The 21,560-nt window shown below is 41.0% G+C and overlaps 1 protein-coding gene across 4 annotated transcripts; it reads right to left on the bottom strand.

The window, feature by feature from the left end:
* RNF14 (ring finger protein 14) lies at window positions 1–20,479 on the bottom strand. Of its 4 annotated transcripts, XM_010388260.2 has the most exons (9): window positions 20,343–20,479; window positions 18,697–18,870; window positions 16,401–16,570; window positions 14,869–15,020; window positions 10,997–11,524; window positions 9,464–9,692; window positions 5,980–6,152; window positions 4,593–4,723; window positions 1–1,459 (listed from the first exon to the last, which is right to left on the bottom strand). In XM_010388260.2, exons 3-9 carry the CDS (start codon window positions 16,552–16,554, stop codon window positions 1,402–1,404), a joined length of 1,425 nt encoding a protein of 474 aa, XP_010386562.1. In that variant the 5' UTR covers window positions 16,555–16,570; window positions 18,697–18,870; window positions 20,343–20,479; the 3' UTR covers window positions 1–1,401. The 4 variants fall into 4 exon arrangements, with proteins under 4 accessions (XP_010386562.1, XP_010386564.1, XP_030783194.1 ...); XM_010388262.2 differs by lacking the exon at window positions 14,869–15,020; XM_030927334.1 differs by lacking the exon at window positions 18,697–18,870 and having other exon boundaries at window positions 20,343–20,477.
* Between the last annotated feature and the right edge of the window lie 1,081 nt (window positions 20,480–21,560).

The raw sequence follows: 21,560 nt of genomic DNA, 5'->3' as shown, positions 1-21,560 counted from the left end.
TTCTGATTATAAGATGATTTTTAAATTTATTTTTATTTTAAGATTAAGCATCCTCTTTGACAATCCAAAAACATAGTCCTTGCTCACTCTGGACACATACACCTAAAACTGTTAAAAGTGATTCCTCAATTTTCAATGACAAAGTAGGAAAAAAAGAATACGTTCTCAAGCTGCAGTTCAATTTTTCTGTCCTCTTTTCCAAAAAACTGTTATTTTGCTACCAAGCCACTCACCCATGATAAGACAAGACAATTTTTCAAAAAGCCAACAAAACCCAAACAAAAGAACAGGTATCAATTCAAAATTATCACCCAGAACACTGCTGTTGCAAAAAAAAGAATATGAAGCCAAATTCCCATAGCTTGTTAGAGAAGATCTTTAAAAATAATTCAGAAAGTTAGGACTGGAACTACCGTGGTATAGACAGGTTATACTGTCACTATATGCATATACAGTGGTAAATGCAGATAATTCAAGAACATTCAGCTTGGGAATATATTAAACTTTCTCCTATTCCAGCAGAGGAAATAAAAACATGTGTTCCTGGAATTAATACTAAAATCATCCTTACAAACAGAAGGTAAGGCAAAGGTAAAGAGAGAGAATGTGGAACAAAAGTAGCAAAGACAAGTCATTTTGAATCTAGGTTCTAACTCCTAGGAAAGTTGAATAGAACTTAAATTCTTCTGAGCCAGTATCACTAAATTCTAGATTTGGCCTGAAACCAGTGGATCATATACATCACTAATAAATATCAAGTGCCCCACAGTGTTTGTGGTATTAAAACATATATTTAAATTATTATAAATTTCCATTCTGAAAAGCAGATCAAAATGACACTGGACCATCCAATCAGTTACAGAGTAAAGAGCTTCCTCCAAAGAGAACTCAGTTGGCAGAAATTTAGGTTGGTAGGAATGTGATTAACATGGAGTAAATGAGATCAGGTTCTCAGTATAATTTTCATAAGGCTTCTACCCACTCCAGTTGTAAGGAATAGTAGTACTGAGGGAGCTCCAACAGAATGTCTTAGAGGGATGCTTCTCAAAGACAAAGGGTCTTTAAGTTTAACTCTTAACCCCTCTTCTCCTTACCTAAAGCTTGGGGAAGAAAATAAATATTTAATTTTTTACTATTCAGAGCTTTGGGCACATTGTAATATTTAATATTCTATAGTTTCATTTTCTGAACCTTTGGCTTATTTTTCTCAACTTACATTTAAAAATGTATGAATGCACCTTCCTCAGTAGTACCACATGAAAATATAAACCTTGTTCTTCCATATCTTCTACACAGGAAGAGTGAATGAGTAGTACCCTAAATATCCCGCAAAGTTACTTTGTGTACTTGACGAAAGATTAGGGAAAAACAATCCACTTCCATATCTTGAGCAGTAGCTAACTAGTCTTCAACCTCATCTTCCCAAATATCGTTGTCAACATCCACAGCATAAAACAGCCTGGAAGCATTAAAAAAGGTACATTTTTATACACTTGAATGAAACAATGCAAATTGCCTCTCCGCTGAAAAATATTTTCTGTACTCTTATGATAACATTTTTGTATATCTTTTCTTCTCCTTTAATCATTCCACTGAGGAGGGCTGAAATATGGGTCCCTTTGAACAATCTACCCTAAAGTTGGTTAAGAACGGCCCGTTTGGGCCGGGCGCGGTGGCTCACGCCTGTAATCGCAGCACTTTGGGAGGCTGAGACGGGCGGATCACGAGGTCAGGAGATCGAGACCATCCTGGCTAACATGGTGAAACCCCATCTCTACTAAAAATACAAAAAATTAGCCAGGTGCGGTGGTGGGTGCCTGTAGTCCCAGCTACATGGGAGGCTGAGGCAGGAGAATGGCGCGAACTTGGGAGGCGGAGCTTGCAGTGAGCCGAGATTGCACCAACTGCACTCCAGCCTGGGCAACAGAGTGAGACTCCATCTCAGAAAAATAGAAAATAAAAAATAAAAGAACAGCCCGTTTAAGGTGGATGAGTGCCTGTCCAGCTCCATTCCCATGTGGCCTAGAAGATGTTATTGGCTGTCTTATGGCCTTAAGTTCCTTGGCCATAGGGGTCCCACTGAGGGCCTAGATGGAGGCAAGGCAGGTTATCCACCACACTCCAGCAATGATATGGGACAAAATAACTTTGACCATCAATGGTGCCTCTGGCAAATCTCAGTCAAAAGGGGGAAAATGAGAAATAAAAATGATACCCTAAGCCCACAACCAACTGAACAGACCCTCTCCTGGCCAAGGGAACTCCAAAGAAATCTCGAAAACAGTTCCCAGCCATGACGGGATGGGAGGCCAGACACACCTGGTCATACCCCCCTCCCTCATTGACCACCATTAGGCTTTCTTTCCCTAAGGGTTCAAACCAACCCTCTGGGAAGACTTGCTCCACCGCTGATATCAACCAACCGCCTAACGCTGCCCCTCCCTTCTGCAGTTTTGGCACAAAAACCGACCAGCATTTCTTCCTGTCAATGGACCACTGACCATGGAGTGGTTCTAGCCAGTCTATGGAGGATGTGTACTGAGGTTTTCGTGTTCTCTGCTTCACCTTTTGATATCAGAGACCTCTCCCAGAGATCGTGCTAATGCCACCATTTTTTGAACATGGGTCCCTGAAGGGTAATGAAGCTCAACTGCACATGCAGCATATTTCTCCTTTCATAAATATTCATGCCTCCTCCTATAGCTTACTGAATATGTGTATCTGGCTGTCTTGTAGAACATAAATCCCTGTCTTCCTCTTCCCACCCTTAAAGTGTCTGTTTTCAGCTTCTGGCTGAAGGCTATGCTTCCCAACCTGTCGGAACGGCCACATTGCCGGCTTCAACTCTTTATGAGAAATAAAGCTCTCCTTCCAAATTAAAACAAACAAACAAAACAGTCCTTTTAGAATCCAGACAAACTCTCCAGGACCAAGGATAAACAATAATGGGGGATGGGTATCACAAAACTGATACTCAGCGTATATAATACATGGAATAAGCTAAGACTGGGGAAGTCCGGCAATTTAAACTGAACTCTTTCAAGACACTATTATTACTATTACATGCTCATCACTCCATTCTATCTTCATAGTCCTTGCACCCTCCGTTTATAGAATGTTTTGTAGCTGTCAATTTGTCTTCCTTTCCTTATCTACAATTTATGCAATTTCCAACACTAGATTTCCAACAGTTCACGGCAGGGCTTGTTTCTTCAATTTCTCTTATAGTTTCACAATACCAATGTGTTTACTTAACAGACACCTCTTAACAAAGATCATCAACTGATGCTGAAAGTGGAGAGCTCTTGGAGAACAGGATATTCACATTGTGCCAAGGAATCACCCCACAGATTACTTCCTAATAACAAAATGGAAAACTTGCCTTTACAATAAAGCAAACTGTAGAACTGAGCACCACACTAATGAGGGACATCATGGACCTCTTGATGTGATCCAATATGGAATACACATCACTCCTCATGAAGTATCAGCATAAAAAATATTATTCTAAATCTAATCAAACTTCAGTCTAGACCTAATTTCCAGTTTATAGCAAATAAGATAGAGAAACAAGCTAAAGGACACCATGGACAAACAAAACTCTGGAAGGTAAGACGTTATATAAGACAACTGGCCTGGACTCTTCAAAATGTGAATGTTCAGCAGGGTACGGTGGCTCATGCTTATAATCCCAGCACTTTGGGAGGCCGAGACGGGCGGATCACAAGGTCAGGAGATCGAGATCATCCTAACACAGTGAAACCCCATCTCTAATAAAAATACAAAAAACTTAGCCAGGCGTGGTGGCGGGCGCCTGTAGTCCCAGCTACTCGGGAGGCTGAGGCAGGAGAACGGCATGAACTTGGGTGGCGGAGCCTGCAGTGAGCCGAGATTGCGCCACTGCACTCCAGCCTGGGTGACAGAGCGAGACTCCGTCTCATTAAAAAAAAAAAAAAAAAAAAAAGTGAATGTTCACAAAACACACACACAAAAAAGGTGGGCCAAAGCTTTTCTGCATTAAGAGACTGAAGAGATAGAACCAAACACAGTGACTGAACTTGTTTAGATTCTGGTTCAATCAAATAGCTTTAAAATATATTTTCAGAAATAATTAGGAAGTTTCAAATATGTTTGTTTACTAGATAACAGTATGCCACTATCATTAAATTTTTTTAAAGTACTGTCATGATGTAGAAGCATTTCCTTATCTTAGGAGAAATGTGGAAATATTTAGAGTTGAAGCATTATCGTAACTCCAACTCCATGTAGTTCAGCAAAAATGTTAAGGGAACAAATATGGCAAAGTACTATCAATTGTTAATTTGGGTGGAAAATATCCTACTATTCATAGTCCTATCCTTTCAAATTTTCTGTATGTTTGAAAACTTTCACTATAAAAACTTCCAGATGGTGTATATTCTCATTATAAAGATCATTTTTGAGAAAATAATATAAAAATTCCTTTATGGGGGAAAACATGTAAGAGAATTCTCTAAATAAGCCCAAGTACTTAAAAAAAACACTGGATTTGTGGTCTGCAAATCAAGTACCAAAAACTGCTGGAGAGCCTAAGGAATTCTGTGTATACATACCGTTTAAAACATGGTGAAGCACGGTCATTGAAATGTTTGTAAGGGTTTGCTCTAGAGAGAGAACCCATGCAAATCCAACAGAAATATTGCTTACAACCAGTACATGTCATCTTGTTACATCCATCTAATTTCTGGTGGGAAGGATAGAAAGAGAAAAATATCAAGGCTGTAAAAGCAGAAGGGACATGCACATGCCAAAATGATTCAGTACAACATTGTCCTGGTCTTCCCCTTTTTCTTATGCAGGGTTGAGATATTAATGTAACACACTGATGACTATGTAATTCTATTTTGCACTCTAAGTAAAATACAGAAAACAGCTAGTGTTACTACAACTAGTTACTTGGCACAATCTCTTCTGATAAGCAGTAGATAAAAATCACACACATATAACTGGAACATGTAGATTAATATTAAAATGCTTGGATATAACGTGTGGGTTTTTAATTTTTACATAAATGCAAGTAAATATTTGGTACCAAGTCCTCTACTCTGTCATAGGGCTAAGGTATGTCAAAAGTGATTATATGGCCAGGTGTGGTGGCTCATGCCTGTAATCCCAGCACTTTGGAAGGCCAAGGTGGGTGGGTCATTTGAGGTCAGGAGTTGGAGACCAGCCTGGCCAACACGGTAAAACCCCGTCTCTACTAAAAATACAAACATTAGCCAGGTGTGGTGGTTGGCGCCTGTAATCCCAGCTACTCAGGAGGCTGAGGCATGAAAATTCCTTGAACCTGGGAGGCGGAGATTGCAGTTAGCCTAGATTGCACTACCACACTCCAGCCTGGGCAACAGAGAGAGACTCAAATATCAAAAAAAAAAAGTGATTATATATAGTGCCAGTTTCCTTAACTGGAGCATCACCACTATGTTCAGTTCAGACATAATAGATTAGAACAATAGAATCAAATGCAAAGATGTACTTTGATTTTAAAACATATTAAGATTTTTGTCAAGAAGCAATAGATTTGTGTAATTATTTTGACTCATTAATTCCTGAGTGTATCTTAAACAGGTGTGTAGCACTCCAGGATAAATAGTTCTGAGAGGTCAGATTTGATTTTTTTTAATCACATAGATGAGGTAAGAAGTGACCATAGCTCTAGTATGCCCTCCTTACAACCCATTCAATTTTGAGATGGATACAATGTGAGAACAATGGTCACTGTAAGAAAGACACAAAGAAAAGACTCTGAAAAGGGAAGTCTACAAACATTTAAGGTCGATAACAAGATTTAGTAATGAAATTTCCATCTTCCAAGTAAGGAAGGTGTAATAATACCAGCATGTGTTTTGTAAGTCATAAAATTGACTAATAAGGCTTCTTAAGGTAATCATAGCATGCTTGCAAGTCTGATGACCTCCAAGTCTGTCCCAAATCATTTACCTCTATGGGAGTTCCACAACATGGGCAGCTCTTTGAGTTCTTCTCTAGCCACTCCTTACTTTCCATCTCTTCCAGTGCCTTCTGAATCACTCTCTTACCATACCTTTGATCCAAAAGTCTTTTATTAGCCTCATCTGCTTGTAGGTATTCATTTCGTAAGTCCATTAATTTCTCTAGAAAGTGAAATGGAAAATTAACTTTTATATAACTTTGTAATGCTGACTAAAAATCATTAAAAATGGCTATAATCTTTGACTATTCAATAATGTTATTCCTAGAACTTTATCATAAGGAAATAATCCAAAGTCATATGCATGGAGATGCATACAACAGTGGCAAAAAAATTAAATTTCTAAGGAAATAATTATGTTTGGAAGAGCCATTTAATGACATAATATTCAAGTATTAAAAACATAATTAGGTTCGCTACAACCCACTTAAAACACTCGTCACAGAATCCAGAAAAAAGGTATATTTATGTTACAACCCAGTAAAAATTATACATGCACAAATGATAATGAATGGAAAGGAACCCCCAACTAGAAAAGATGTATCTGCTAAAAGTGGTGGAATAAGATAGGTTATTTTTTTCCTTTGTTTTGATTTCTTAATGTTGGTATGTTTATGCAACTAGAAGTATGCAGTTAAAGACTGACTTATCTAGAAGACACAAAGGTTGAAACAGACATTGATTTTTCCACTAAGTTGGCACCATTCACCGTTTGATAATGAAGAGGCCTACCAAATACAAAGGCACCTTTGGCTTAAGAGCAAAGACTACCTCTTCAATTCTGTGTTTAAAAAAAAAATTCAGTGAATAAAACTTACCACTCAAGCCTCACCCTGTACTATGCTTTGCTATAGGTGCTGAAAAGTTTTCCCTGGATACTCTTCAGTCTGGCTTCTACTGCTCTATCATTTAACTGAAATGGAACAGGTAACCAATCCCAAAGGCTTTACTTGCAGACAAGAAGCTTTTGTTCACAATTCTATTACTTAATTTTTCAACACAATTAACGAGTTTTCCCAACAATGTTCTGTTTATTCTATCAGTTTACTTTCCTCACATTATTTGGAAGCCTATGTCCCTTTTAAAGCAAAAGACATCTTCTGATATAGAATCCTATATCGTATCTCCACTCTTTGCTTTCACCTGTGAATTCTTCCTGTGTAGTGCATTCCCACAGCTCCATCACCTCTACTTCAATGTAGCAGTGAAGTAATATAAATCTCATCCCTCTAATAATTCAATGCATTTTTGTGTTCCTAGGCATCTTAAGGACAAAGGTTATACTGCTTTAGTCTTCTCAAAATAATAAAATTGTTGATATTTCATCTTTTATATAATATATACATACAAAGAGAGGGAGAGATTCCTAATTTTTTTTTTTTTTTTTTTTTTTGAGATGGAGTCTTGCTCTGTCGCCCAGGCTGGAGTGCAGTGGCCGGATCTCAGCTCACTGCAAGCTCCGCCTCCCAGGTTCACACCATTCTCCTGCCTCAGCCTCCCGAGTAGCTGGGACTACAGGCACCCGCCACTGCGCCCGGCTAGTTTTTTGTATTTTTTAGTAGAGACGGGGTTTCACCATGTTAGCCAGGATGGTCTCGATCTCCTGACTTCGTGATCCGCCCGTCTCGGCCTCCCAAAGTGCTGGGATTACAGGTTTGAGCCACCGCACCCGGCTGAGATTCCTAATTTTACTAAATTCCTGAATGCTGTGAAACACCTGAAATGTACTGTCGACTTTTAATGAAAAGGTTACAGAAGTCTAAAGTAAAGGCTTATATTATACTTTGCTAACTTCTCCATCCCATTTGGCCTTACCTTCTACAAGATGCTGCCTGAGAAATTATCTACTCACTCTTTCCTCTCAGGATACTTTCTTGGAAATAATGACAGTCTGCTAACATTAGCAAGTAATAACTACAATAATAATAGCATTAATAATTACCATTTTTCTTTTTCCTTTTTTTTTTTTTTTTGAGACAGGGTCCCATTCTGTCCCCTAAGCTGGAGTGCAGTGGTGCAATCTGGCTCACTGCAGCCTCTACCTCCCGGGGTCAAGCAATCCTCCAGCCTCAGCAACCCGAGTGGCTGAGACTACAGGTGTGCACCACCACACCCTGTTAGTTTTTGTATTTTTTTGTAGACATGGGGTTTTGCCATGGTGTCAAACTCCTGGACTCAAGCAATCCACCCACCTTGGCCTCCCAAAGTGCTAAGATTACAGAGGTGAGCCACTATGCCCAACCCCACTCTGCATTTTACATGGATTAGCCCACTGTTTCTCAAACTATTTATGGTAAAGGCCCAGTTTTTTTCTCTAATATGTCAAGGATCAACACTTTTATAAGATATAATCAGGTTTGCTTGATTTAATTTTTTTAAAGGCAGAGTCTCACTATGTTGCCCAAGCTAGTCTTAACCAAGGCTCAAAAGATTCTCCTGCTGTAGCCTTCTGAATAGCTACAACTGCAGGTGTGCACCACCAGTCAGCTAACAATCAATTATTAGAAAAATGAAAAAAGTCTAAATTTTTATTAGATTTGACTGACATAAAATTATGTGAAATCACTATAAAAGTTTCTAACCCTCTCAATTTCTATATCTCATTATAGACCAGTATAACAAATATAACAATTTTGAATAGCACAATATTAGTTCCCTTCATCCTTAGAATAACCCGGTGAAACTATGTTGTCTGCTTGAGCTGCAATTTTGTGAAGTAGCTGTTATCATTATCACTGTTAGTCTGAGAAAGACTAAGCCACCAAAGTCCAGTTAAATCGACATTAAGGGCCTGATTTATGATTCCTTATCTAGACTGGAAATGGCAAACATATTTCACTCCTGTGTCTACTTTATCAGAGGGTAGCTGTCCGAAGTGCCATGTTGAGGAAGGTTCTGAGGCCTCTCTGGGCTCAAGGAGAAAGCATTTGATAAATGGTCAAACACATGTGCCATGGAGACAAGAATGGCAGCTTTGATGCCCTGCATTTGCCATCCAGGATCTACATTATTCCATGTTCGTAGATAGAATTTGCCATGCCATTTCTTCTCCTGGAATGTTCCTCCCTGGTATCTGCATGGTTTTTCCTACCTCCTTCAAGTCTTTATTTAAACCATTTTGCCAGTGAGGCCTCCCCTGGTTTCCCTAACTAAAATCCCAAGTCCCCTCCCCTTCAGAACATTTCATATCCTGTCCTTGCTTTATTTCTTCTGCCTCTTCAGCACTTACCATCACCTAATATCCTTATTTTGTTTTCCTGTCTCCCCTAGTAGAATGTAAGTTCCATGAGGGCAGAGATTTTGTCTCTTCTGGTCACTACTACAGCCCCAGGGCCTGGGACAGTCACTGACACAGAAATATCTTCTAAAGGAATACTTCTAAATTGAAGAATGAAGTCATAAAGCACTGGTAGGAAAGTGAAATGTGAGGGAGAGATTAGGGATAGAGGATTTGGGTTCACAGTTAAAACATACCTGCAGTCACCTTACATGGAGAGACCCCATGGTAGGTCAACCTGCACAAAGTACAGAAGGCAAAATTGCAGCTGGAGCAGATACCCATGGTGCAGCCAGGCTCCTGCATCACAGGCAGCTGGCAGCACGGCCGGGGGCAGTACACCACATCTGCCATCAGGTCCAAGGTGGACTGGAGGAGAAGGCGGTCATAACGGGCAAATAACTCTGCTTCCACTAGCTCTTTGACCTGGAGGGAAATACAAAACACCATAGGTTTGATGATTCCACAACCAGTTCTGAACCTGAGGAGATTCTTAGGATGCTAGTGTAAACCAGATGGGCACATAAATTAAAATCTTTCACTTTAAAATCAAACCAAGTATATTTTGACTCAGATGGCAATTATAGGGGTCTACATATTTGTTAAAACTAAGCAAAGTGTACAGTTCATTTTATATTTTAGTTTTATTTCTTTAGAGATAGGGTCTTACTCTGTTGTCCAGACTGGAGTGCAGTGGTGCAATCACAGCTCACTGCAGCCTTGAACTCCTGGGCTCAAGTGATTCTCCGCCTCAGCTTCCCTAGTAGCTAGGACAACAGGCACTTGCTATCATGCCTGACTGATTTTTTTTTTTTTTTTTTTTTCAGACATGGATTCATGCTATTTTGCACAGGCTGATTTTAAACCCCTAGCCTCAAGTGATCTTCCTATCTTGGCCTCCCAAAGTGCTGGGATTATAGGTATAAGCTACCATGCTAGCCTTGTATGCTTTAAATGTGTGTAGTTTATTTTAAGTAAAATTATGCTTTAATAAGAAAACAAAAAACTGGCTGGGCGCAGTGGCTCACACCTGTAATCCCAACACTTTGGGAGACCGAAGTGGGAGGATCACTTGAGGTCAGGAGTTCAAGACCAGCCTGCCTAACATGGTGAAACCCTGTCTCTACTAAAAATACAAAAAAAAAATTAACCATTCCAGCTACTTGGGAGGCTGAGGCAGGAAATCACTTGAACCCGGGAGGCAGAGGCTGCCGTGAGCTGAGATCGTGCCCCTGCACTCCTGCCTGGGTGACACAGCAAGACTCCGTCTCAAACAAAACAACAACAACAACAACAACAATAACAACAAAACCTAAGTAGGCTGTACTTATGCTGAAGTCTATAAAAGTTGGTTAATCATTCCAAGAGATGTGCCCTTCAGATCCCAACCTCACACAAGGATAAGCTAGTGATTCCCCAAGGTTTATGGAATCCTAGCAGATATACAAAGTAAATTATCACAATTACTTAATAACTAACACTCATCCTTGCCCATTGCAAGGCCAAAGGAAGCATTCCATTTGCTTAAGCAGTAGACTAAGACCATAGCATTCTTTTTTTTTTTTTTTTTTTTAAGACCATAGCATTCTTAATGGATACAGCAAAACAACTTGTGGGCTGGCTCCAAGGCCTCAGACTGCCCCATGAGCCCTATCAAGGAAGTTCTTGAGATGCTATCTCCATTTATGGAAGCGAATTAGGAGGCAACCATCAGCAGGGTAAACAGTTACCTGACCAGGAGTGGCCACCGAAGGGCACTTTGGTTCTGGACAGTTGAGGCACTGAACCTGGCCATCTCTGATCTGGATTTCAAAGTAGTCCTTCAGACAGGCTTTGCAGTACACATGCCTGCACTCCAAGAAGTACATGCATTCACTACCCAGCTTCTCACAGAAACAGATATTGCACAGGAACAATTTACTATTAAAGCATTTTATCTGCTGAGCTTGATCAAAGTCCAAGATTTCCTGGATCAGATTTGACAATGATTCCACATCCTGCACAGCTCTCTCATCCACAATTTCCTCTTGGTCTACATCAGATCCAGCAGCTCCTCCAAAATCTAGCTCTGTGTTGGGAGAGGCTTGAGCTGTCCTTCTCTGCACTTTTTTCTGAGAACCAATCTTGAGTTCAAAAGGAGAGACAATATTCAAGTATGCTAGGGTCTCTTCCTTAAGAAATTGCATCCACGCAAACAGGACCACACTGCCACGGTGTTCTTCCCATAGGTTGTCTAAGTGCTTGCATAGAGCAGATAGCTAGGAGAAAACACATGAAGATGTTGGTGAGTGGAAAAATGCTGCTGCTCCCAACTCCTGGTTTCCCGAGAAATCTTTTCCACTTGCAAGTTAGGCCCTTATTCTAACACTATTTTTTACTGCTGTGATACACTGTGCTACAAAACAGTATAAACATTCTTACTGGAGCACTTCTTAAACTATTCAGCAACGTGAGCCAAAGTAGAACACAAAGTCAGAAGCAAGAAGTACCACGAGAACAAGAGAAATAGCAAGACTCCATAAGGTAGAGAAATAGCCGTAAATTTTAGCCACTGAAATGGTCGACTTTTTTCTGTTCTTTAATCTTTTAGTACTGCCATATATCTCATGTAGGAGAAAGAGATCTAGTTCTAAAAATAAACTATTTTTCTTCCTTTAGGAGTCCTAGCCCTGTTGGTATCCTAGAATAATGGATGGAAAAAGAATAATTTAAAAATACTACTCAAGTTTTAAAATTAATTCTTTCAGTTTTATCAAAAAGTCAACTCATCTGAAACAATCACTCACAGAATTCAACCTCAGAGTCCTTTTTCAGATTTACAAGCTGCTTTTAACTAAGCAATCTGGGCTTATATCAGATCCTGGTTAATGGAGGGAAGTTGACTGACATTGACCCTAGTCCTAATCACAAGCCCTCAGCAAGGTTTGGCAGCCATAGAGAAAGCTTACACTTCCTAAGCTAAGCAACCAAAGTTAAATTATTTGGAATTTTCCTCTTTAAAAGTGGTCTTTTCAATTTGAAAGGCAAATGTAAGAGGATTTTCCATTAGAAATATAAAATATTTGTAACTAGAGCACACGAATTATAAGCAGTTTTTCTTTTTTAGGTAAACATCCAAAAACAGGCTTTCCAGATGGCAAACAAATTTTGTAAATTTAAATGACAAATGAAAAGGGACTAGATTTTCTGTTTCTTATGCTCTGTGTAGTGCCACTGACTAAACTCTGCACAGGTACTACCTTCAATACTTATTGATGAGTTAAGATTGAACAACTAATAATTTTTCACATTTGCATAAATAACCTTATAAATCAACCATGCTTTTGAGAAATCTGCTAAAATCCGTAAAATGTGATAAATACTAAAAGGGAAGCTCTGAGTGCTGTGTGAGCTACCAAGTCCTATGAAGAAGCCATTCTCCAACTTCTTTTCTTCTCCAGTCCCTTCTCAAGAGAGGCAGCTGGGGCCGGGCATGGTGGCTCATGCCTGTAATCCCAGAACTCTGGGAGGCTAAGGCAGGTGGATCACCTGAGGTCAGGGGTTCATAACCAGCTTAGCCAACGTGGTGAAACCCTGTCTCTACTAAAAAATACAAAAAATTAGCAGGGTGTGGTGGTGGGCACCTGTATTCCCAGCTATTTGGGAGGCTGAGGCAGGACAACCACTTGAACCCACTAGGCAGAGGTTGCAGTGAGCTGAGATTGCGCCCCTGTGCTCCAGGCTGGGTGACAGAGCAAGACTCCATCTCAGAAAAAAAAAAAAAAAAAAAAAAAAAAAGAGAGAGAGAGAGAAAGGCAGCTGGAATGCATGTAAATGGAAGGGGGACGGGAATTAAGGGAAGAGAGCACGAGACTGTGTAAGTATATTGGGGAAGGAATAAGGAACAAGGTTTTAGAAAACTAAAACCACTTCTGTCTATCCACCCCAATTCAGGGAATGACAGCTCTATGTGTCAAATTCACTATTAACAGGTGAGAGTCATAATGCCAAGGAATCAGGGTACAGCAACAAACAAGAACTGAACAAAGAAGGAATATAAGAAACCAATTAAAATGTTAATTATATGCATAAACATTTATTTGATAAAGAATTCTGTAATTTTAGCTGTAACACATAGAACAACTCTCTTCCCCAGCACACACCCCCACCCGCAAATCCAGCATTAAGTAGATACTGGTTAGCTGGAATCTGAAACCTCAACCACACATCCAGTTAATCTGTCCCTGTTTTGTGCGTGTGTGTGTATGCATGCACGCACATGCATGGATGTAAAGTATGAAAAGCTCTCTGCTGAAATAGGACTAGGAATATCTAAATAATTCAGCCAACTATCAGTGGCCTAAATGCCAAACAGTCTTGATATTCCTGAACAAATCAACTGTCTTGCAACTGTTGCCTCTGGCACAGATATTAGAATGTAAAGTAATATGCCTTTTTATTCTATCTGTATTATCCTTTTTAAGGTTTAATTTTGCTTTTAAGCCATAAGCTCAAGTTTGCAAAAGTACTCTCAATTAAAAGATTAGATTGGTGGATGGGGGAATGAAAACTGCATGATCCAAAGATAAAAACTAATGAGCTACTGCTTGAGGTCAGCAATTCTGACAGCTTTTGTCTTTTTTCTTTTTTCTTTTCTGAGACAGGGTCTCTCTCTGTCACCCAGGCTGGAGTGCAGTGGGTCAATCTCAACTCACTGCAATCTTTGCCACCCAGGCTCAAGTGAGCCTCCCACCTCAGCCTCCCAAGTAGCTGGGACTACAGGGATGCACCACCACATTTGGCTAATTTTTGTATTTTTTGTAGAAATTGGGTTTCGCCATGTTGCAGAGGCTGAGCTTTTGTCTTAATACACATCAGTCTATCAATCTTCATTATGACTTCTAGAAAAGCAGCTGCTACTGATTCATTATCTATCCCAGAATGCTTTACATTATTTATATTTAGCTTCAAGTCATATTTATTTCTCAATCAAGAGTTGAGGTTGTTTCTAGAAAAGTATATATAACCCAGAGGAAATGAGGCTCTTAACATAAGGCCTCAAGCCTTACTGAGATATCTACAGGAACTATACACATTTCTACTTGTATGCATTTATGTCTATGTGATACCAGTTGACTGTTATTTGTTATTAATACAGATTTTACAAAGAAAATAAGTTATTGTATTTACTCAGAAAATTTGCTTATTATAACTACATTAGCTCAATTTTTAGTCCTAATTACAATGGAATCTTTCATTTAAGGAATGGATAAGAAACTAAGAAAAAAGTAGTATCAATATCTAAGGAAAATGAGGAAGACCTCATAGTCTCCATTATAATAGAGATTAAACGGGAAAACAGCAAAACAAGAAAAGAAATAATATACTTGCTTAAAAATTACTCCTACTACAATTCATGATTGTTTCAATTACTGCCATTCCTTTTTAAAACACCAAACATTTTCAATTTCTTAACATCAGGATTCACCAAGGCAAGGGAAAAAATTTACAAAACCAAAGCCATTTGTTTTTCATGCACTGAATTCAAGATCATTAAGATAGTCTTCAAGATGATTTTTAAGTTTCTAAAAATGGATAGGAAAAATTAAGTTTCAAGTCTAACCTGAGTTGGTGACAGCCATTTGCCACTAAGTGTGAATGAAGGTGGGGAAGAGGATGGATAATCTGGTGGCAGTTCAAAGTTCAGCACAAGTGGAGGCAGAAAGCAAATGGTGTATTCAAAGCCACTATTCTGGAGACACTCATTTGAATTGCCTGAACCAAAAACAAAGATTAGAAAGGATCAGTTGGTCAACACTTGAGTGTCCATTACTGTTGAGCAGCGCTCAAGAAAGACTTAATGCTTTAGTTGAGGGAATAAAAACCCTCCCCCAAAGCACTTTCTATTTCCTAATTTTAACTTGGTAGCCACCACCTTAAAAAAAATCTTGTAAGCCCTTGAAAAATCTACTCAGCACCATGAAATGTATAATGAAAATACTACAACTTATTCTTGTATACACTTCTGGGTACAATTCCTAACACTAATGACCAAGGAACACACAATGCTTGATTTGTTGTGGTTTGGTTTACAGTAGATGATTAAAGACACGATCTAGAGAAAAGATGTTCATTTCCATTAAACAGCATGACCTACTTAAACCAGCATGTCCCAACTACCCATGAATCAGTTGGGAAAATTTGTGCCAACACAATGATCTCAGGTTTGAGGATATGATATAGCATACAACACTCTCACAACCAAAGTTGCATTTAAATTACCACACTTACGTTCCTTACTCAATCCCTTTATAGTAGAAACATTTTGAGAAAGTGTGCATCAAGGTCTTCTGTAAATGTCCTTATCAAAACCAGCAGTTTTGTTTTTTCTGAAGCAAAAGGTCACAGAGTAACAGCATGTGTCATATGTTTATAGTAGTTGAAATGATTCTGGAAACCAAATAGTATTAGCAACCACCACTGTACTTGAAAATGTCTAAAATGTCTAAGTGTTTTCACATACATTAATTTTCTCTTTGATTATCACTATGTAATAGCCAATGACTCACGGCTGATAAACTGCTAGTCAGCAGACGAGGATATATGAAATACGCAGGATAATATCCCTCTTCAGTGATCAAAAAGGTAGAATCAAAATGAAAACTGCTTGCCCCTCATTGCAATTTTCATTTAAAACAGAAACATGCTGGGCGCAGTGGCTCAAGCCTGTAATCCCAGCACTTTGGGAGGCCGAGACGGGTAGATCACAAGGTCAGGAGATCGAGACCATCCTGGGTAACCCGGTGAAACCGTCTCCACTAAAAAATACAAAAAACTAGCCGGGCGAGGTGGCGGGCGCCTGTAGTCCCAGCTACTCGGGAGGCTGAGGCAGGAGAATGGTATGAACCCGAAAGGCGGACCTTGCAGTGAGCTGAGATCCGGCCACTGCACTCCAGTTTGGGCAACAGAGCGAGACTCCGTCTCAAAAAAAAAAAAAAAAAAAAAACAGAAACATGCATTAAATCTGTAATACTACCACCTATCACTAATGCCTATAAACACGAAATGACAAATAGTTTAAGGTACACTAAGGTACACTAAGAAATAAGGAATAATATTTAGAAAAATCTGTTTAAGAAAATATTATTAACTAACCGCTCACAAATATCTTGAAATTCTGTGGCAAATCCAAATAGATCCTGGTTTCTCCACCTTGGACAGACTCTGCTTTTCTAAATTCATCTCCATCGTAAATACTTGCCAGGGCCAGCAATTCATCCTCCTGAGCTTCTCGGTCTTCTGACGACATTTAATTTTCTGAGGACCTGAAAACATTAAAATCGGTTAAGAACAGAAAATGCACAGAGGGTGGCCAGGTACAGTGGCTCACGCCTGTAATCCCAACACTTTGGTAGGCCAAGGCAGGCAAATCACCCCTGGGAGGTGGAGGCTGCAGTGAGCCATGATAGCACCACAGTACTCCAGCCTGGGTGACAAAGTCTGTCTCAAAAAAAAAAAAAAAAAAAAAAAAAATCTCTTAAGTAGCACCAAAAGTCCTGGGGCAGGATGGGGGTTGGAGGCAAAATTGCTCCCAGCTGAGAAAACTGTGCTTGAGGATGTTACAGGCATAGATACTATACAAGAAAATTAGAGCAAAACAATATTAAATTTTTGAAATAACAGATTTTGTCAAATCCAAGCAGTCATCAATTTTAAGATTTACCATTATGACTTAAGAATATTTAAAAGATGGCCGGGCGCGGTGGCTCAAGCCTGTAATCCCAGCACTTTGGGAGGCCGAGGCGGGCGGATCACGAGGTCAGGAGATCGAGACCATCCTGGCTAACACGGTGAAACCCCGTCTCTACTAAAAAAATACAAAAAACTAGCCAGGCGAGGTGGCGGGCGCCTGTAGTCCCAGCTACTCGGGAGGCTGAAGCAGGAGAATGGCGTAAACCCGGGAGGCGGAGTTTGCAGTGAGCTGAGATCCGGTCACTGCACTCCAGCCTGGGTGACAGAGCGAGACTCCTTCTCAAAAAAAAAAAAAAAAAAAAAAAAAGAATATTTAAAAGATAATAATTTTAAGAAAGATTTACCATTATTTTAGGTAATACTAAGAACTTAGCTACAAGGCCCAGGCACAGTGGCTCAAGCCTTTAATCCCAGCACTTTGGGAGACCAAGGCAGGCAGATCACTTGAGGCCAGGGGTTCAAGACTAGCCTGGCCAACACGGCAAAACTCCATCTCTACTAAAAATACAAAAATTAGCTGGGCGTGGTGGTGCACGCATATAATCCCAACCACTTAGTGGCCGAGGCACGAGAACTGAGAATCACTAGAAACCAGCAGGCGGAGGTTGCAGTGAGCTGAGACTGTGCCACTGCATTCCAGCCTGGGTGACAGAGACAGACAAAAGGAAGGAAGGGAGGGAGGGAGGAAAGAAAGAAAGAGAAAGAAAGAAAGAAAGAAATTAGTTATTATTAAAGTATGAACTGGCTGGGTGTGGAGGCTCATGCCTATAATCCCAGCACTTTGGGAGGCCAAGGCAGGAGGATCGCTTGAGGCCAGCAGTTTGAGATCAGCCCTGGCAACATACAAGATCCTGTCTCTATAAAAAGTTAGCCAGGTATGGTGGTGTGTGCTTGTAGTCCCAGCTACTTAGGAGACTGTGGCAGGAGGATCGCTTGAGCCTTGGATGCTGAGCCATGTCTGCACCACTGCACTCCAGCCTGGGTGACAGAGCAAGACCTTGTCTCAAAAAATAAAGTATGAATCAATGTTTTTTAGAATAGCGTCAACTGAAAGATACAGCAATTTCAGATAATTTAAATGTGGAAAAAATAAGCAATGAGAATTTACAAAAATCATTTTAGTAAAACAAAACTACCATTCTGTCAATTAAAATACTGAACAATTGCATTTGCAAATATCCTCGCTCACAACTAAAATATTTTTAATTAAAATGTACATAATTAAAAAGTTAGGATTTTTTTACATTCTAAAAGGTCATACTGTGAAATTTAAAATGATTTCATTTCAAAAAACACTTTTTCTCTTTTTTTTTTTTTTTTTTGAGACGGAGTCTCGCTTTGTCGCCCAGGCTGGAGTGCAGTGGCGCAGTCTCGGCTCACTGCAAGCTCTGCCTCCCGGGTTCACGCCATTCTCCTGCCTCAGCCTCCCGAGTAGCTGGGACTACAGGCGCCCACCACCACACCCGGCTAATTTTTTGTATTTTTAGTAGAGACGGGGTTTCACCGTGTTAGCCAGGATGGTCTCGATCTCCTGACCTCGTGATCCGCCCGCCTCGGTCTCCCAAAGTGCTGGGATTACAGGTGTGAGCCACCGCGCCTGGCCAAACACTTTTTTTCTAAGAGACGTTAGTTCATGGCTCTGCTCAAGTTGCCTCCCTAAAAGACACAATTACATGTTCTACTTGAGGTCAGTTAGTACCTGTTAATAACAATCAGAAGAAAAGGATATTAACACCACAGTCTGTATTTCAGCTCAGAGTGGAGTTCATGCAAATCCCATTTATTCTCTAACTGGTGGAGCTGAGACCGCTGAAGCTGGATAAGAGGCCAAGATGTGGAACTCATACTACATATACTATGAAAATCCTGCCATCTGCAGAAAAGAAATACAAAAGATGGTGTTAGGACCCTCTCCAAATTAAAATTCTGAATTTCCATGATCACCACTTAAGTCAAACATATCCTAACATACAGCCAATCCTAATCTACAGGTGCATGTTACTCTCCTAGGGCAGACTGACTGAGCCATGCGGTTAAAGGAGTATTTGCATGTGCCCAGCAATGACTGAGGACTTTTTATCTGTGTGCCCTCAGCCATGGGAGGAGGTAAGCAGGAACACCAAGGTCATATGAGAGGACAGGACACCATGCCCCATAACAAACAGCCTCTTCAGTTTGTTTTTTGTTTTGTTTTTTTCTCCTTTCCTCTTCTGCTTTTTGTATTCCTTCATTTGCCATCCCCCTCCAGTTTTTCCTCTCTTGTTCATGAATTAATACCACCAGTGGCACTCATGGTTAATTTTGAAAACAGAAAAATACTTAAAACAAGAATACACAAACAGAAACTTTTAAGTTTTATTCTAAATGCTTTAGAGCTAGGCTTCTTCACTGGGGTGAGGGGAAAAGGGAGTATGGTCTCAGATGGGTTATGGAGAATCCTATCAACACCCTAAAATTATATGCAAAAATACCATATACAAAACCATAATTAAAAACCAGATTCTCGGATGCGTAACTCCCAAGTAAGAATGAGATTCAGAATCAATTTACATTTATTGAGCACCTACTACGTACAGTATTAGGTCCTTTCACATTGTCTTATTTAATCTTAAACAATTTTACTAGGTGGGAATATATGGTGCTAATTAAGCTTTTTGTTTCTTCCTGTTAAAACATTTGCAAAAGGGATGAGAGATTCATTTATGCAGTTTATGGTTGTAGGTTAGTGTTGTCCATCTGACTGCACATTAGAATCTTCTGAGGAGCTGTTTTATAAAATCTCAATACCCAGGCCACACCCAGAACAATTAATTAGGCCTCAGTAGTTGTCCAAGTTCTCCAGGTGATTCCAATATGCAGCCAGGGCTAACAACTTCTACTCCAAGCAGTGTTTCAACAGTTCCTCATGACCTACCCTACTAGATTTCAGCTTGTGAAGCTGTCACTCGGAATCCAGTACCTCAATTCTGGTTGCTAACCCCCATTTCCTTCTCATTCTACCCATTTGGTCTTCGGGTGTCCTGGTCTGGGTTCAGCTCGCCACCCAGCGTGCGGAGTCGTTTGGGCAACTACCCCAAAACAGGGGCAAGTCCAAGGCTAGCTATCCGCCCCAGCGCTGGGATCAGAGGGCGCTATGCGGGCGTGTGAGCTGCTGGCCAGCCTGGGGCCTCCCAAAGGAGCAGGGCCTACACCTCCCTCTTCCTCCTCAGGAGCGTCCGGAAGGGAGCGCCGGCCAGCTGGGCTGCGGACGCCCAGTCCCGGGTTTGAGCGACTGAGGCCCACTGTACAGTCCCGGCCCGGTCCCCTTTTCTGCCTCGCGCGCCCAGACAGCTGTCCCCACCGTACCTTCCGGCCACCCGGCAGTGCCAAGCTCCAAAGTTCCGCCCTCCGCCCTTACTCAGGGCCCACACACCGCCGCCAGCCGACCAGGCCTAGAAACTCCCTGCTCAACCGGCGCACCGCCTCTTCCGTTCTCGGGAGCTGTCAGCTGAGCCAGGCGGATCCCGCTGGTGGGGCAGCCGGCGTAGAGAAGACTCTGCGCAGCCGCCGTGGTTGCCCCTGTCTCTCGGGCGCCTCCCGCAGGCCCAAGGCGGCGCTGCCGGCGCGACCACCGTCACTCCCACCACTGCGAGCCCAGTGCTCACAGGAGTCTCTTTTCAGTAGTTCTGATGGGGCCCGAGAATTCCAATTTTTACCAATCCCTAGAGGTGATCATGAGGCAGTGGTCTACCTAGGGCAGAGACTCTCACAACAATCCCAGACCTGCTTCTCTAAGTGGACTAAGCAAGCCTGCTTCCTCCCGTTTACCTTCTCAGAAATGCTGCCCGTCTTTCTGGAACTCCACTGCAGAAGCACGCATTCATCGCTCATGTTATAACTGGAACACCGACCGCATTTATTGAGCAGTTAGGATGCTTCAAGCACTGTGATAAATGCTCTACGTAAATTTTCTCTCTATCTTCACTGTAACCTTATGATTTAGCTACCATTTGTTATTCTCACTTTACAAATAAGGAAATTGAGTCTTAGGTGCAAGAACTTAACGAAGGGTCACATGATTATCGTCAGGCTAAGCAGGAATTAAAATTATATGCTTCCTACCTCACACCATATGCAAAAATTAACTAAATATGGATCAACGACCTAAATGTAAGAACTAAAACTATAAAACCTTTAGAAGGCCGGGCGCAGTGGCTCACGCCTGTAATCCCAGCACTTTGGGAGGCCGAGGAGGGCGGATCACGAGGTCAGGAGATGGAGACCAGCCTGATCAACATGGTGAAACCCCGTCTCTACCAAAAATACAAAAAATTAGCAGGGCGTGGTGGCGGGTGCCTGTAGTCCCAGCTATCGGAGGCTGAGGCAGGAGAACGGCATGAACCCGGGAGGCGGAGCTTGCAGTGAACCGAGATTGTGCCACTGCACTCCAGCCTGGGCGACAGAGCGAGACTCCCTCTCAAAAAAAAACAAAAAACAAAAAACCCTTAGAAGAAAATGTAGGAGTAAATCTTTGTGAACTTGAATTAGGTAATAGTTTCTTAGATATGAAACCAAAGGCACAAG

This window comes from Rhinopithecus roxellana, chromosome 3 (genome assembly GCF_007565055.1).
Source record: "Rhinopithecus roxellana isolate Shanxi Qingling chromosome 3, ASM756505v1, whole genome shotgun sequence".
NCBI lineage: Eukaryota > Metazoa > Chordata > Mammalia > Primates > Cercopithecidae > Rhinopithecus > Rhinopithecus roxellana.
Note: the sequence above shows the minus strand (reverse complement) of the source record. Positions and strands in the feature narration are given on the sequence as shown.